The 13703-nt window shown below is 56.3% G+C and overlaps 1 protein-coding gene across 1 annotated transcript in view; it reads left to right on the top strand.

Annotated features, from left to right (window-relative positions):
- DENND1C (DENN domain containing 1C) overlaps positions 1-13703 on the top strand; it is a 66000-nt gene that overhangs the window by 31166 nt on the left and 21131 nt on the right. The window contains 5 exon segments of the mRNA XM_075577595.1: positions 382-483; positions 2656-2743; positions 7576-7616; positions 11172-11243; positions 11423-11479. Of these exon segments, the coding sequence (XP_075433710.1) occupies positions 382-483; positions 2656-2743; positions 7576-7616; positions 11172-11243; positions 11423-11479 (360 nt within the window).

Below are 13703 nucleotides of genomic sequence, written 5' to 3'. Positions count from 1 at the left end.
CTTTCATTCCTGTTTCTAATTCCGGTGTCACTCCTGATTCCTGCTGCCTTTCATTCCTGTTTCTAATTCCGGTGTCACTGCTGATTCCTGCTGCCTTTCACTCCTTTCACTGATTCCGGTGTCACTCCTGATTCCTGCTGCCTTTCACTCCTTTCACTGATTCCAGTGTCACTCCTGATTCCTGCTGCCTTTCACTCCTTTCACTGATTCCAGTGTCACTCCTGATTCCTACTGCCTTTCACTCCTTTCACTGATTCCGGTGTCACTCCTGATTCCTGCTGCCTTTCCCTCCTTTCACTGATTCCGGTGTCACTCCTGATTCCTGCTGCCTTTCATTCCTGTTTCTAATTCCGGTGTCACTCCTGATTCCTGTCCTCACAGGGGGAGCCGATATCTTTCTGTGAGGACTCCTTTCTAAACCACAAGTGCAGCGCGATGAGACAATTCCTGCAGAGCGCAGTGCACCTGCAGCTCTTTATACAGGTAAGGGGTCTGACACTGACCAGGGGGGTGGGGTCTGACACTGACATGGGGGGGAGGTCTAACACTGACATGGGGGTGTGGTCTGACACTGACATGGGGGTGGGGTCTGACACTGACCAGGGGGGGAGGTCTGACACTGACATTGGGGGGGAGGTCTGACACTGACCAGGGGTCTGGGGTCTGACACTGACATGGGGGGAGGTCTGACACTGACATGGTGGGATGTCTTACACTGACCAGGGGGGGGAGGTCTGACACTGACCAAGGGGGGAGGTCTGACACTGACCAGGGGGGGAGGTCTGACACTGACCAGGGGGGGAGGTCTGACACTGACCAGGAGGGAGGTCTGACACTGACCAGGGGGGGAGGTCTGACACTGACCAGGGGGAGGTCTGACACTGACCGGGGGGAGGTCTGACACTGACCAGGGGGGGGATGTCTGACACTGACATGGGGGGGGATGTCTGACACTGACATGGGGGGGAGGTCTGATGCTGACCAGGGGGGGGGGGAAGTCTGACACTGACCAGGGGGGGAGGTCTGACACTGACCAGGGGGGGGAGGTCTGACACTGACCAGGAGGGAGGTCTGACACTGACCAGGGGGGGAGGTCTGACACTGACCAGGGGGAGGTCTGACACTGACCGGGGGGGAGGTCTGACACTGACCAGGGGGGGGATGTCTGACACTGACATGGGGGGGGATGTCTGACACTGACATGGGGGGGAGGTCTGATGCTGACCAGGGGGGGGGGGGGAAGTCTGACACTGACCAGGGGGGGAGGTCTGACACTGACCAGGGGGGGGAGGTCTGACACTGACCAGGGGGGGGAGGTCTGACACTGACCAGGGGGGTGTGGGGTCTGACATTGACCAGGGCGGGAGGTCTGACACTGACCAGGGGGGAGGTGTGACACTGACCAGGGGGGGATGTCTGACACTGACCAGGGGGGGATGTCTGACACTGACCAGGGGGGGGGATGTCTGACACTGACATGGGGGGGGGGGGTCTGACACTGACCAGGGGGGGGATGTCTGACACTGACCAGGGGGGGGATGTCTGACACTGACCAGGGGGGGAGGTCTGACACTGACCAGGGTGGGGGTAGGTCTGACACTGACCAGGCGGGGGGAGGTCTGACACTGACCAGGGGGAGGTCTGACACTGACCAGGGGGAGGTCTGACACTGACCAGGGGGGGAGGTCTGACACTGATCAGGGGGGGAGGTCTGACACTGACCAGGGGGGTGGTCTGACACTGACCAGGCGGGGGGAGGTCTGACACTGACCAGGGGGGGGGTCTGACACTGACCAGGGGGGAAGGTCTAACACTGACATGGGGGGGAGGTCTGACACTGACCAGGGGGGAAGGTCTGACACTGACCAGGGGTGTGGGGTCTGACACTGACCAGGGGGGGGAGGTCTGACACTGACATGGGGGGGGAGGTCTGACACTGACCAGGGGGGGGTCTGACACTGACCAGGGGGGAGGTCTAACACTGACATGGGGGGGAGGTCTGACACTGACCAGGGGGGGGAGGTCTGACACTGACCAGGGGGGGAGGTCTGACACTGACCAGGGTGGGGGTGGGTCTGACACTGACCAGGCAGGGGGAGGTCTGACACTAACAAGGGGGGAGGTCTGACACTGACCAGGGGGGTCTAACTGACTGGGATGGGGCTGATACTGACCTGGGGGAGGTTTTGCACTGAAATGGGGGAGTCTGACACTGTCTCTCTCTCCTCCCCGTTTCTATCTCACTCTCTCTGCCTCTCATTTTCTCTCTCTCGCCTCTTCTCTATCTCGCTCTCTCTGCCTCTCTCTGCCTCTCTCTTTCTCTCTCGCTCTCCTCTCTGTTTCTATCTCACTCTCTCTGCCTCTCACTTTCTCTCTCTCCCCCCCTCTCGCTCTCTCTCTCCTCCCCGTCTCTATCTCGCTCTCTCTGCCTCTCTCTTTCTCTCTTGCTCTCCTCCCCGTCTCTATCTCGCTCTCTCTACCTCTCACTTTCTCTCTCTCCCCCCCTCTCTCCTCCCTGTCTCTATCTCGGTCTCTCTGCCTCTCTCTTTCTCTCTCGCTCTTCTCCCCGTCTCTATCTCACTATATCTGCCTCTCACTTTCTCCCTCCCCCCACCCCCCCTCTCCTCTCTATCTCGCTCTCTCTCCCTCTCTTAGTTCATAGACAGTCGCCTGGAGAAGTTAAATGCAGGAGCAGGTTTTACAGATGTGTTTGAGCAGGAAATTACCAGCTGTGGCCTGTCAGGTGAGATATCATTATATATACACTCTGGCAGGAGAGGGGGAATATATATATATATATATATATATATATATATATATATATATTGTGTGTGTGTATATATACAAATGTAAAGTATATGGAAATATTACTGTATGCTCATTTGCATGTCTTAGACAGGTCTGCAGCCCCGCCTTTCACCATTATCACCCAGCACACAGCACTTCCACTGCAGCAAGGGATTCTGGGAAATGACATGCAGCCCTGCCTTTCACCATTATCCCCCAGCACACAGCACTTCCACTGCAGCAAGGGATTCTGGGAAATGACATGCAGCCCTGCCTTTCACCATTATCACCCAGCACACAGCGCTTCCACTGCAGCAAGGGATTCTGGGAAATGACATGCAGCCCTGCCTTTCACCATTATCACCCAGCACACAGCGCTTCCACTGCAGCAAGGGATTCTGGGAAATGACATGCAGCCCTGCCTTTCACCATTATCACCCAGCACACAGCACTTCCACTGCAGCAAGGGATTCTGGGAAATGACATGCAGCCCTGCCTTTCACCATTATCCCCCAGCACACAGCGCTTCCACTGCAGCAAGGGATTCTGGGAAATGACATGCAGCCCTGCCTTTCACCATTATCACCCAGCACACAGCGCTTCCACTGCAGCCAGGGATTCTGGGAAATGACATGCAGCCCTGCCTTTCACCATTATCACCCAGCACACAGCGCTTCCACTGCAGCAAGGGATTCTGGGAAATGACATGCAGCCCCGCCTTTCACCATTATCCCCCAGCACACAGCACTTCCACTGCAGCAAGGGATTCTGGGAAATTACATGCAGCCCTGCCTTTCACCATTATCACCCAGCACACAGCACTTCCACTGCAGCAAGGGACTCTGGGAAATGACATGCAACCCCGCCTTTCACCATTATCCCCCAGCACACAGCACTTCCACTGCAGCAAGGGATTCTGGGAAATGACATGCAGCCCTGCCTTTCACCATTATCACCCAGCACACAGCACTTCCACTACAGCAAGGGATTCTGGGAAATGACATGCAGCCCTGCCTTTCACCATTATCACCTAGCACGCACACAGCACTTCCACTGCAGCAAGGGATTCTGGGAAATGACATGCAAATGAGCACACAGTGCCACCTTTTGCTTCAAAACCATTTAACATGCTGTAACCGCAGGACCTGGGAGATCATTGGGGAGACTTTATCCAGCAGTGTGGAGACACGGGCTGGAGAGGATGGGATGAGGGAATGTGTGGGAGCGACGTGGAGAAGAGAGGCTGTAACCGCAGGACCTGGGAGATCACTGGGGAGACTTCATCCAGCAGTGGGGAGACACGGGCTGGAGAGGATGGGATGAGGGAATGTGTGGGAGCGACGTGGAGAAGAGAGGCTGTAACTGCAGGACCTGGGAGATCACTGGGGAGGCTTCATCCAGCAGTGGGGAGACACGGGCTGGAGAGGATGGGATGAGGGAATGTGTGGGAGCGACGTGGAGAAGAGAGGCTGTAACCACAGGACCTGGGAGATCACTGGGGAGGCTTCATCCAGCAGTGGGGAGACACGGGCTGGAGAGGATGGGATGAGGGAATGTGTGGGAGCGACGTGGAGAAGAGAGGCTGTAACCGCAGGACCTGGGAGATCACTGGGGGGGCTTCATCCAGCAGTGGGGAGACACGGGCTGGAGAGGATGGGATGAGGGAATGTGTGGGAGCGACGTGGAGAAGAGAGGCTGTAACCACAGGACCTGGGAGATCACTGGGGAGGCTTCATCCAGCAGTGGGGAGACACGGGCTGGAGAGGATGGGATGAGGGAATGTGTGGGAGCGACGTGGAGAAGAGAGGCTGTAACCGCAGGACCTGGGAGATCACTGGGGGGGCTTCATCCAGCAGTGGGGAGACACGGGCTGGAGAGGATGGGATGAGGGAATGTGTGGGAGCGACGTGGAGAAGAGAGGCTGTAACTGCAGGACCTGGGAGATCATTGGGGAGACTTCATCCAGCAGTGGGGAGACACGGGCTGGAGAGGATGGGGTGAGGGAATGTGTGGGAGCGACGTGGAGAAGAGAGGCTGTAACCGCAGGACCTGGGAGATCACTGGGGAGGCCTCATCCAACAGTGGGGAGACACGGGCTGGAGAGGATGGGATGAGGGAATGTGTGGGAGCGACGTGGAGAAGAGAGGCTGTAACCGCAGGACCTGGGAGATCACTGGGGAGGCTTCATCCAGCAGTGGGGAGACGCAGGCTGGAGAGGATGGGATGAGGGAATGTGTGGGAGCGACGTGGGGAAGAGGCTGTAACCGCAGGACCTGGGAGATCACTGGGGAGGCCTCATCCAGCAGTGGGGAGACACGGGCTGGAGAGGATGGGATGAGGGAATGTGTGGGAGCGACGTGGAGAAGAGAGGCTGTAACCGCAGGACCTGGGAGATCACTGGGGAGGCTTCATCCAGCAGTGGGGAGACACAGGCTGGAGAGGATGGGATGAGGGAATGTGTGGGAGTGACGTGGAGAAGAGAGGCTGTAACCGCAGGACCTGGGAGATCATTGGGGAGACTTTATCCAGCAGTGTGGAGACACGGGCTGGAGAGGATGGGATGAGGGAATGTGTGGGAGCGACGTGGAGAAGAGAGGCTGTAACCGCAGGACCTGGGAGATCACTGGGGAGACTTCATCCAGCAGTGGGGAGACACGGGCTGGAGAGGATGGGATGAGGGAATGTGTGGGAGCGACGTGGAGAAGAGAGGCTGTAACTGCAGGACCTGGGAGATCACTGGGGAGGCTTCATCCAGCAGTGGGGAGACACGGGCTGGAGAGGATGGGATGAGGGAATGTGTGGGAGCGACGTGGAGAAGAGAGGCTGTAACCACAGGACCTGGGAGATCACTGGGGAGGCTTCATCCAGCAGTGGGGAGACACGGGCTGGAGAGGATGGGATGAGGGAATGTGTGGGAGCGACGTGGAGAAGAGAGGCTGTAACCGCAGGACCTGGGAGATCACTGGGGGGGCTTCATCCAGCAGTGGGGAGACACGGGCTGGAGAGGATGGGATGAGGGAATGTGTGGGAGCGACGTGGAGAAGAGAGGCTGTAACCGCAGGACCTGGGAGATCACTGGGGGGGCTTCATCCAGCAGTGGGGAGACACGGGCTGGAGAGGATGGGATGAGGGAATGTGTGGGAGTGACGTGGAGAAGAGAGGCTGTAACCGCAGGACCTGGGAGATCATTGGGGAGACTTTATCCAGCAGTGTGGAGACACGGGCTGGAGAGGATGGGATGAGGGAATGTGTGGGAGCGACGTGGAGAAGAGAGGCTGTAACCGCAGGACCTGGGAGATCACTGGGGAGACTTCATCCAGCAGTGGGGAGACACGGGCTGGAGAGGATGGGATGAGGGAATGTGTGGGAGCGACGTGGAGAAGAGAGGCTGTAACTGCAGGACCTGGGAGATCACTGGGGAGGCTTCATCCAGCAGTGGGGAGACACGGGCTGGAGAGGATGGGATGAGGGAATGTGTGGGAGCGACGTGGAGAAGAGAGGCTGTAACCACAGGACCTGGGAGATCACTGGGGAGGCTTCATCCAGCAGTGGGGAGACACGGGCTGGAGAGGATGGGATGAGGGAATGTGTGGGAGCGACGTGGAGAAGAGAGGCTGTAACCGCAGGACCTGGGAGATCACTGGGGGGGCTTCATCCAGCAGTGGGGAGACACGGGCTGGAGAGGATGGGATGAGGGAATGTGTGGGAGCGACGTGGAGAAGAGAGGCTGTAACTGCAGGACCTGGGAGATCATTGGGGAGACTTCATCCAGCAGTGGGGAGACACGGGCTGGAGAGGATGGGGTGAGGGAATGTGTGGGAGCGACGTGGAGAAGAGAGGCTGTAACCGCAGGACCTGGGAGATCACTGGGGAGGCCTCATCCAACAGTGGGGAGACACGGGCTGGAGAGGATGGGATGAGGGAATGTGTGGGAGCGACGTGGAGAAGAGAGGCTGTAACCGCAGGACCTGGGAGATCACTGGGGAGGCTTCATCCAGCAGTGGGGAGACGCAGGCTGGAGAGGATGGGATGAGGGAATGTGTGGGAGCGACGTGGGGAAGAGGCTGTAACCGCAGGACCTGGGAGATCACTGGGGAGGCCTCATCCAGCAGTGGGGAGACACGGGCTGGAGAGGATGGGATGAGGGAATGTGTGGGAGCGACGTGGAGAAGAGAGGCTGTAACCGCAGGACCTGGGAGATCACTGGGGAGGCTTCATCCAGCAGTGGGGAGACACAGGCTGGAGAGGATGGGATGAGGGAATGTGTGGGAGCGACGTGGAGAAGAGAGGCTGTAACCACAGGACCTGGGAGATCACTGGGGAGGCTTCATCCAGCAGTGGGGAAACACGGTCTGGAGAGGATGGGATGAGGGAATGTGTGGGAGCGACATGGAGAAGAGGCTGTAACTGCAGGACCTGGGGGATCACTGGGGAGGCTTCATCCAGCAGTGGGGAGACACGGGCTGGAGAGGATGGGATGAGGGAATGTGTGGGAGCAACGTGGAGAAGAGGCTGTAACCGCAGGACCTGGGAGATCACTGGGGAGGCTTCATCCAGCAGTGGGGAGACACAGGCTGGAGAGGATGGGATGAGGGAAGGTGTGGGAGCGACGTGGAGAAGAGAGGCTGTAACCGCAGGACCTGGAAGGGATGATGATGATGATGATACACATACACATGTTATGTAATTGGGGGGTGCCCTCGTGTTACATAAGAGGAAGGTGTGACACACTTTGAACACAGTGACTCTGTGTGATTCTGAGTGATTCTCTTCTCTCTTCACCTGCAGGGAACTCCAAATCGTATCAGCTGTGGCTGGAAAACCTCAAGGTAAAAGCATTATGACATCATTATACAATATACAATGCAGACCTTATTACATCATCATACAATATACAATGCAGACCTTATTACATCATCATACAATATACAATGCAGACCTTATTACATCATACAATATACAATTCAGACCTTATTACATCATCATACAATATTCAATGCAGACCTTATATACATCATTACACAATATACAATGCAGACCTTATTACATCATCATCCAATATACAATGCAGACCTTATTACATCATACAATATACAATTCAGACCTTATTACATCATCATACAATATACAATGCAGACCTTATATACATCATTATACAATATGCAATGCAGACCTTATTACATCATACAAATACAATTCAGACCTTATTACATCATCATACAATATACAATGCAGACCTTATATACATCATTATACAATATACAATGCAGACCTTATTATATCATTATATAATATACAATTCAGACCTTATTACATCATCATACAATATACAATGCAGACCTTATATACATCATTATACAATATACAATGCAGATCTTATTATATCATTATATAATATACAATGCAGACCTTATTACATCATCATACAATATACAATGCAAACCTTATTATATCATTATATAATATACAATGCAGACCTTATTACATCATCATGCAATATACAATCTTACTATATATTTCTGAAAGCATTGTATGTCTGCACTGTCCCTAGCGGCAATCAGATTGGTCCCTTGGCCCGCCTGCCCGCCCCCGCACACCTCTCATTGGCCAGAGGCGGAGTGACGGGCAAAGGTCCAACACACACACACACACAATCCCCTCCCGGTGCCCGTCACTCTCCCCCGTCAGCTGGACCGCACCTCAACTTCCACACCCCCCCCCCACCCTCCCTCTCCTGGTGCCCGAAATAATTCGGCACGGTGGGTCCCTTACCCGGAGTCTCGTTGTCCGGTTGGGCGTGCGCGGTTGATGGGGGAGAGTGTGATCACTAGGAGCCGTTGGTGCGGCTGCTGTGGCAGCCGCTTGATCCCCTCCCGCTCGACGGATGGGGGGCGCGCGTTGCCCGCGCAGTGCCGCCTCCATCACAGCAGGTGGTCGGTGGTGGTTTGGCGCCAGGGAAAGTGTGCTCGGGTGGGAGCGCCGCGTGTCTCCTGCGCGGCGGGTGGGGGCTCCGGCCGTAATCGGGGGGCGGGTGCGCAGGTTCCCCCCGCGCGCGGTGCAGCCTCCAGCACAGCAGGAGGGCTGTGGTGGTGTGTTTGGGGTGGGTGGCGCCGGGGGAGAGTACGCTCGCGCTGGGGCGGCCGCGTGTCTCCTGCGCGGCGGGTGGGGGCTCCGGCCGTAATCGGGGGCGGGTGCGCAGGTTCCCCCGCGCGGTGCAGCCTCCAGCACAGCAGGAGGGCTGTGGTGGTGTGTTTGGGGTGGGTGGCGCCGGGGGAGAGTACGCTCGCGCTGGGGCGGCCGTGTGTCTCCTGCGCGGCGCCATTTCTCGCCCCTGCACAAATTTGTGAGCCATGAAGTGTGTGAGCGGGGGAGATTGTCCGGCCCAGCCTGCCACTCTTGCCCCCCCCCGCCAACTTCCCGAACCGGAGGGGGGAATGGAGCTGGAAAGGGGTCGGGGGACCGGACTGGTAAATGGGGGGGGGGGGGCGGACCTGTAAAGGGGGGGGGGAGCTTGATTGATGGGAACGGGGGACAAACAGAGAGGGGGGAGACAGGGGAAGACAGAGGGGGGAAGAGAGAGAGGGGGGGGAGGGGAAGAGAGAGAGATGGGGGGGGAGGGGAAGAGAGAGAGATGGGGGGGGGAGGGGAAGAGAGAGAGAGATGGGGGGAGAAAGGGGAAGAGAGAGAGGGCAGAGGGAGAGGGCACACAGGGAAAAAGAGAGAGAGGAGAGCAGGAACATTACATCCCGGGCAACGCCGGGTCTCTCAGCTAGTATACAATATATAATGCAGACCTTATTACATCATTATACAATATAAATGCAGACCTTATTACATCATTATACAATATAAATGCAGACCTTATTACATCATCATACAAATAAATGCAGACCTTATTACATCATCATACAATATAAATGCAGACCTTATTACATCATTATACAATATACAATGCAGACCTTTATACAGAACCCAGCGTGAAAATATCCTAATACTTATAGGGTCATTATAATTTAACATACAACATAGTACGGTCACAATGCGATCGTTTATATAAAAACTATTCCAATTCACTAAAATGCGAATGATTCTTAAGAAACGGTTATAAAAAAAACAAAAAAAAAAAACAACAACTCTGAATGACATTTTTAATGTATTACAATGTAACAAGAAATCAAAAACAGGACAGGATCGGCGCTCTCTTACAGTATGCAACAGTGAAAAAGTTACATCAATTGTGGCTGGTAGTGGGTATACAATAAACTACTAGCCCCACCTTGTGGTGAATAGTGTGAACTACAACCCAATATAAACTATTTAAGGCTACGCTTACAGCGCCGGCGACGCCGACGTCATGCTGCGGTCGCTGTAAAAATCAAATTGAAGTGACTTCCAGTAATCGCGACAAAGCCATCGCGTCGCGCCTACTATAAGCGCACACGACGGCGTCAACACATTTGTTTTGACGCTGCGAGGAGAACCTGGTTCAGTTCCCGGTGTCGGCTCCTTGTGACATTGGGCGAGTCACCTTATCTCCCTGTGCCTCAGGCCCCACACACATAGAGTGTAAGCTCCACGGGGCAGGGACCTGCGCCTGCTAAATGTCTCTGTAAAGCGCTACGTAAAACTAGCAGCGCGATACAGGCGGGCCCCGGTAATACGGCGGCTTCCGGTCTATAGGCCCCGCCGCAAAGCGAAAAATCGTCAGGAAGCGGAACCGGCGATTTTCGGTGTCTCCTGCCGGTCTGCCATCCCCTCTTCTGCGCATGCGCGACCCCCCCGGCAGCCCCCTTCTGCGCATGGGCAGACATGGCGCCCCCCCTTCTCGGTACTGCCGAGGGCCCTACTGTACCAGAAAAAACAATTATTATTAATTACATCAAGATTCCTGACCCACAGATTAGCGTTGATCTTACACGATACTGTTTTATGGTCTTGTCATCCCTGTGCTATCGTAATGTAACAAGCCTTTTTTGTTTCTATAGCAACCATTTACAAAGTCACATCCCCTTCCTCTTCTGAAACAGACTCTGGCACACACCCCTTTTTGAGCCCCGCCCTCTGTCTAGCAGTGCACCAATTGTATCTAGTGACTGCCTTGGTCACATGATCTTCCCCACAGAACTTTGCATCTTTGGTCCTCTTCTGCTGCACCGACAGCCATTTAGTGAACCCCCACCCGAGCCAAATCTTCACCGATCGATCGGCAACTTGGCTAATCACTTATCATTGTGTGGATTGTATTGATGCGCATATTAAAGGGGGAAGTAAAAATAAAAACCCGTCAGCTTGGACCGCTGCTTGCAGTGTTTGAGTCCTGATGTTTAGCGCTCCTATTATTTCAATAAGGTGTTCTGCGTTTCCTTATTCCGTGTGTCCCGCAGAAAGGAGGGGGTACACTCATACACAACGTGACAAGCCGGACACGCCCCGCCGTGAGGAACATGCTGAAATATGTACGGTTTGGGGACAGCTACTTTAAAGGGTAACCTTGGAGGGGGGGGGGGGGTGCTTGTAAAGTTTTGGGGGGTGGGCTGGATGGTGATTATTGGGGGCGCCTCTTGTTGGTTATATCTGTGCCCTGCTCCTCTGGTATTTAGGGGTACACCCCTCACGCTCTCCTCTGATCCCGCAGGCCAAGGGACAAGCAAAGACAGGTCTGCAGGGGGTGAGAAACTGCATCAAACAGAAGGTGAGCCCCCCACAAGCAGCCGCATCTGGGGTGGGATCCTGATATTAGTGCGGCCGTCTCTGGGGTGGGAGCCTGACATTAGTGCAGCCGCCTCTGGGGTGGGAGCCTGACATTAGTGCAGCGTCTCTGGGGTGGGAGTCTGACATTAGTGCAGCGTCTCTGGGGTGGGAGTCTGACATTAGTGCAGCCGCCTCTGGAGTGGGAGCCTGACATTAGTGCAGCCGCCTCTGGGGTGGGATCCTGACATTAGTGCAGCCGTCTCTGGGGTGGGATCCTGACATTAGTGCAGCGTCTCTGGGGTGGGAGTCTGACATTAGTGCAGCCGCCTCTGGGGTGGGATCCTGACATTAGTGCGGCCGCCTCTGGGGTGGGATCCTGACATTAGTGCAGCCGTCTCTGGGGTGGGATCCTGACATTAGTGCAGCGTCTCTGGGGTGGGAGCTTGACATTAGTGCAGCCCTCTCTGGGGTGGGATCCTGACATTAGTGCAGCCGTCTCTGGGGTGGGAGCCTGAGATTAGTGCAGCCGCCTCTGGGGTGGGAACCTGAAATTAGTGCAGCCGCCTCTGGGGTGGGAGCCTGACATTAGTGCGGCCACCTCTGGGGTGGGATCCTGACATTAGTGCAGCCGCCTCTGGGGTGGGATCCTGACATTAGTGCAGCGTCTCTGGGGTGGGAGCCTGACATTAGTGCAGCCCTCTCTGGGGTGGGATCCTGACATTAGTGCAGCCGTCTCTGGGGTGGGAGCCTGAGATTAGTGCAGCCGCCTCTGGGGTGGGAGCCTGACATTAGTGCAGCCGCCTCTGGGGTGGGAGCCTGACATTAGTGCAGCCGTCTCTGGGGTGGGATCCTGACATTAGTGCGGCCGCCTCTGGGGTGGGATCCTGACATTAGTGCAGCCGCCTCTGGGGTGGGATCCTGACATTAGTGCAGCGTCTCTGGGGTGGGAGCCTGACATTAGTGCAGCCGCCTCTGGGGTGGGAGCCTGACATTAGTGCAGCCGCCTCTGGGACGGGATCCTGACATTAGTGCGGCCGTCTCTGGGGTGGGATCCTGACATTAGTGCGGCCGCCTCTGGGGTGGGATCCTGACATTAGTGCAGCCGCCTCTGGGGTGGGATCCTGACATTAGTGCAGCGTCTCTGGGGTGGGAGCCTGACATTAGTGCAGCCGCCTCTGGGGTGGGAGCCTGACATTAGTGCAGCCGCCTCTGGGGTGGGAGCCTGACATTAGTGCAGCGTCTCTGGGGTGGGATCCTGACATTAGTGCAGCGTCTCTGGGGAGGGATCCTGACATTAGTGCGGCCGCCTCTGGGGTGGGAGCCTGACATTAGTGCGGCCGCCTCTGGGGTGGGATCCTGACATTAGTGCAGCGTCTCTGGGGTGGGATCCTGACATTAGTGCAGCGTCTCTGGGGTGGGATCCTGACATTAGTGCAGCCGCCTCTGGGGTGGGAGCCTGACATTAGTGCGGCCGCCTCTGGGGTGGGATCCTGACATTAGTGCGGCCGCCTCTGGGGTGGGATCCTGACATTAGTGCGGCCGCCTCTGGGGTGGGAGCCTGACATTAGTGCGGCCGCCTCTGGGGTGGGAGCCTGACATTAGTGCGGCCGCCTCTGGGGTGGGATCCTGACATTAGTGCGGCCGCCTCTGGGGTGGGAGCCTGACATTAGTGCGGCCGCCTCTGGGGTGGGATCCTGACATTAGTGCGGCCGCCTCTGGGGTGGGAGCCTGACATTAGTGCGGCCGCCTCTGGGGTGGGAGCCTGACATTAGTGCAGCCGCCTCTGGGGTGGGATCCTGACATTAGTGCAGCCGCCTCTGGGGTGGGAGCCTGACATTAGTGCAGCGTCTCTGGGGTGGGATCCTGACATTAGTGCAGCCGCCTCTGGGGTGGGATCCTGACATTAGTGCAGCCGTCTCTGGGGTGGGATCCTGACATTAGTGCAGCGTCTCTGGGGTGGGATCCTGACATTAGTGCAGCCGCCTCTGGGGTGGGAGCCTGACATTAGTGCGGCCGCCTCTGGGGTGGGAGCCTGACATTAGTGCGGCCGTCTCTGGGGTGGGATCCTGACATTAGTGAGGCGTCTCTGGGGTGGGAGCCTGACATTAGTGCAGCCGCCTCTGGGGTGGGATCCTGACATTAGTGCAGCGTCTCTGGGGAGGGATCCTGACATTAGTGCGGCCGCCTCTGGGGTGGGATCCTGACATTAGTGCAGCGTCTCTGGG

The sequence above is a fragment of the Ascaphus truei genome, chromosome 20 (genome assembly GCF_040206685.1).
Source record: "Ascaphus truei isolate aAscTru1 chromosome 20, aAscTru1.hap1, whole genome shotgun sequence".
In the NCBI taxonomy this organism is placed as follows: Eukaryota; Metazoa; Chordata; class Amphibia; order Anura; family Ascaphidae; genus Ascaphus; species Ascaphus truei.
Note: the sequence above shows the minus strand (reverse complement) of the source record. Positions and strands in the feature narration are given on the sequence as shown.